At 37.3% G+C, this 2,752-nt stretch overlaps 1 protein-coding gene across 1 annotated transcript; it reads left to right on the top strand.

Annotated features, from left to right (window-relative positions):
- The first annotated feature begins 437 nt into the window (after positions 1-437).
- LOC141678635 (uncharacterized) lies at positions 438-2,132 on the top strand. Its single transcript, XM_074484986.1, has 4 exons — positions 438-1,156; positions 1,251-1,343; positions 1,475-1,542; positions 1,639-2,132. Exons 1-4 carry the CDS (start codon positions 515-517, stop codon positions 1,790-1,792), a joined length of 957 nt encoding a protein of 318 aa, XP_074341087.1. The 5' UTR covers positions 438-514; the 3' UTR covers positions 1,793-2,132.
- Positions 2,133-2,752: the final 620 nt, after the last annotated feature.

Below are 2,752 nucleotides of genomic sequence, written 5' to 3'. Positions count from 1 at the left end.
ATGATGAATAACAAGATAAACATGATGAATAACAAGATAAATCAAATTAAAAACCAAACTCTCACAATTAAAAAGAGATCAAACAAAATTCAAATAAATTTGGAACTTATTAAAAAAAATGAATAAGAAATAAAAGATCAGAGTTTTCGGAGTTTTCATCGATCCCCTCGAAACCTTTTGAGACTACTCAAAAGAGAGAGAAGGGAACTTAACTAAAAAAAATGGGAATAATTACGGCAGTGGATTAAAAAAAAAGAGAGAGAAGCTATTCATTCGATAATTGATGAGGAAGCACAGCCACAAAACAACTGCTCCGAATTTATTCTTATGTATTATATACTGTAATCTTCTTTTGAATCCTCCATTTTCGGCAAAAATTCCCAGCTTTTCTCTTCGGGGTCTCCAAGAAATGTTTAAAAGGTCCGTCATGCAGTTTGATCTGTGACAACATGAAATTTGTATGAAATGATAAAAAAATATAAAAGTTGATGATCCTAAGTTAAAGTTGTTATCAATGTCGAATACGAAAATTGTAAAATATCTTAGCTTCACAGCCTCGAGAGACAGATTTTACCACTATTATTTCATATACGCGGGGCTCCGGTCTGTGACGACCGGTTTGAATGACGGTACCACCCTGCATTGTTGGGTCCCAAAAACCTACGACCAAAACAAACCAAACCTTGTGCTGTTGCATGGGTTTGGTGCAAATGCCATGTGGCAATACGGGGAGCTGCTTCGGCATTTTATCCCGAGATACAACGTATACGTGCCAGATCTAGTATTCTTTGGGGGATCGTTGACGAAAATGAAGGAGAGGACGGAAACATTTCAAGCAAAATGCATGAAAAGATTGATGGAGATGCATGGAGTGGAGAAAATGAGTTTGGTGGGAACAAGTTATGGAGGGTTTGTAGGGTATAGAATGGCAGTAGAATATCCGGAGGAGGTGGAGAAAGTGGTGTTGTGTTGCGCAGGTGTTTGCTTAGAGGAGAAAGATTTGAAAGATGGTTTGTTTAAAGTTTCCAATTTGGAGGAGGCTGCTAGTATCTTGGTGCCCCAAACGCCTAATAGGTTGAGGGACTTGACCAATTTCTCTTTTGTTAAGCCTCCCATCAAAGGGCTTCCTTCTTACTTTCTCTCCGATTTTATTAATGCAAGTCCCTTCCTATATATACTATCTGTGATTCTCTTTTCTTTTTGTTGGTTATAACAATTAATTTTAGTTGAAAACTGGGGAATATGTGAAGGTGATGTGCACAACATATGTGGAAGAGAAAAAGGAACTCATTTATGCTATTCTTAAAGACCGGCATCTTGCCAAACTTCCGCACATCACACAGGTTCCTTCATCATGATATATATAGCCTACCTTAATTATACTATTATTTTTTTATTTTTTTATTTATATCACAGTAGTGGTTCTTCTATGTTTTGTTCCAAATCAATTCTTATTAATGCTTTGTTTTGACAGAGAACACTAATCATATGGGGAGACCAAGATCAGATATTTCCAGTAGAATTAGGACATAGATTACAAAGGTAATTCAGATTTGCGTCCTTTATAATACGTACATAGTGAGGGACAGGGTGGTGCTTGTAGTGCCCGGGTTGATGTGTATATATAAATGTTGACAGACATATTGGAGAGAGTGCTCGGCTAGTGGTTATAGGAAATGCAGGGCATGCTGTGAACCTAGAGAAACCCAAAGACTTCATCAAACACTTGAAAGATTTCTTGGATGAAGATTCCGCACCAGCAGCAGCCACCAAATCAGATGAACCAGGATAGCATTTACACTTGATCCATCACATTAGACACGTTTTATCCCCTGTCGTTGTAATTTATCATTGAAACCACCAAAGAATGTAAGATATGTCGAATTACAATATTATATGTTCCCCCAAAATGTTCTTTGTTTATCATCATTCATAACAAGTACGCTAGTAAACATGACAGTACCAAATTGTTGGTATTAATTTAAAACTTGTCAACCTGGAGACTTGGTCAGCTAGCCGTGGAGAATTTGTAGGAACTGATTGAATAAAATTAGTGGTATAGTTTTTATAGGAAGGTAGTTCAGCCCATTATGGTTTGTTTCCTATTTACTAGCAATGACTTGTATTTGCTTTCTATTTAATATTTGATTTCAGTATAAAATAAATCAGTCGTTTGACAAAAGTACTTGTCTTGTTTATTCAGTTTTATATCAAACAGCTATTATAAGTATAATTATAATCCAATATTTTGATATCAGAGCTAGGACAAGTGACTGAGTGAATGTCGAAGGCGGGGATGGATGTGAACAAGCTCAAGGGAGGTCCAATTGGCCTTAGTTAGCCAACGTTGGCAAAGGGAAACTATACGGCGTGGTTCATGAAAATGAGGGTTTTTTATGCAAGCACGTGGAGTTTGGGATGATGTTGAACCTAACAATCCTAAAATTGCAATCGAAGATAAGGTGGACAAGATTGCATTGGCTATGATATATCAGGCAATTCCTGAGGAGATACCATTGTCACTGACAGACAAAGGGACGGCCAAAGAGGCCTGAGAGGCGATCAAAACCATGTGTCAGGATGCTGCTGAGAGAGTCAAGAAGGCTAGGGTTCAAATGTTAAATATACGGGGCATTAAGCATGAAAGACACTAATCAGCTTGATGATTTTATATGAAAATCAAAGGAATTGTGTCAAATATACGGGCTCTGGGGGAAGAGGTGGCAGAAACATATGTAGTCAAGAAATTATT

This window comes from Apium graveolens, chromosome 8 (genome assembly GCF_009905375.1).
Source record: "Apium graveolens cultivar Ventura chromosome 8, ASM990537v1, whole genome shotgun sequence".
Classification (NCBI taxonomy): Eukaryota; Viridiplantae; Streptophyta; class Magnoliopsida; order Apiales; family Apiaceae; genus Apium; species Apium graveolens.
This window is presented reverse-complemented; position numbering and strand designations above follow the sequence as displayed.

Excerpts from the sequence above, each read along its gene's own strand:
- LOC141678635 (XM_074484986.1), top strand. The coding sequence starts at position 515 with ATGTCGAATACGAAAATTGTAAAATATCTTAGCTTCACAGCCTCGAGA. Across the intron at positions 1,157-1,250 it reads TTCTCTCCGATTTTATTAAT|GTGATGTGCACAACATATGT; the intron begins GCAAGTCCCTTC and ends GAATATGTGAAG. Across the intron at positions 1,543-1,638 it reads TTAGGACATAGATTACAAAG|ACATATTGGAGAGAGTGCTC; the intron begins GTAATTCAGATT and ends AAATGTTGACAG.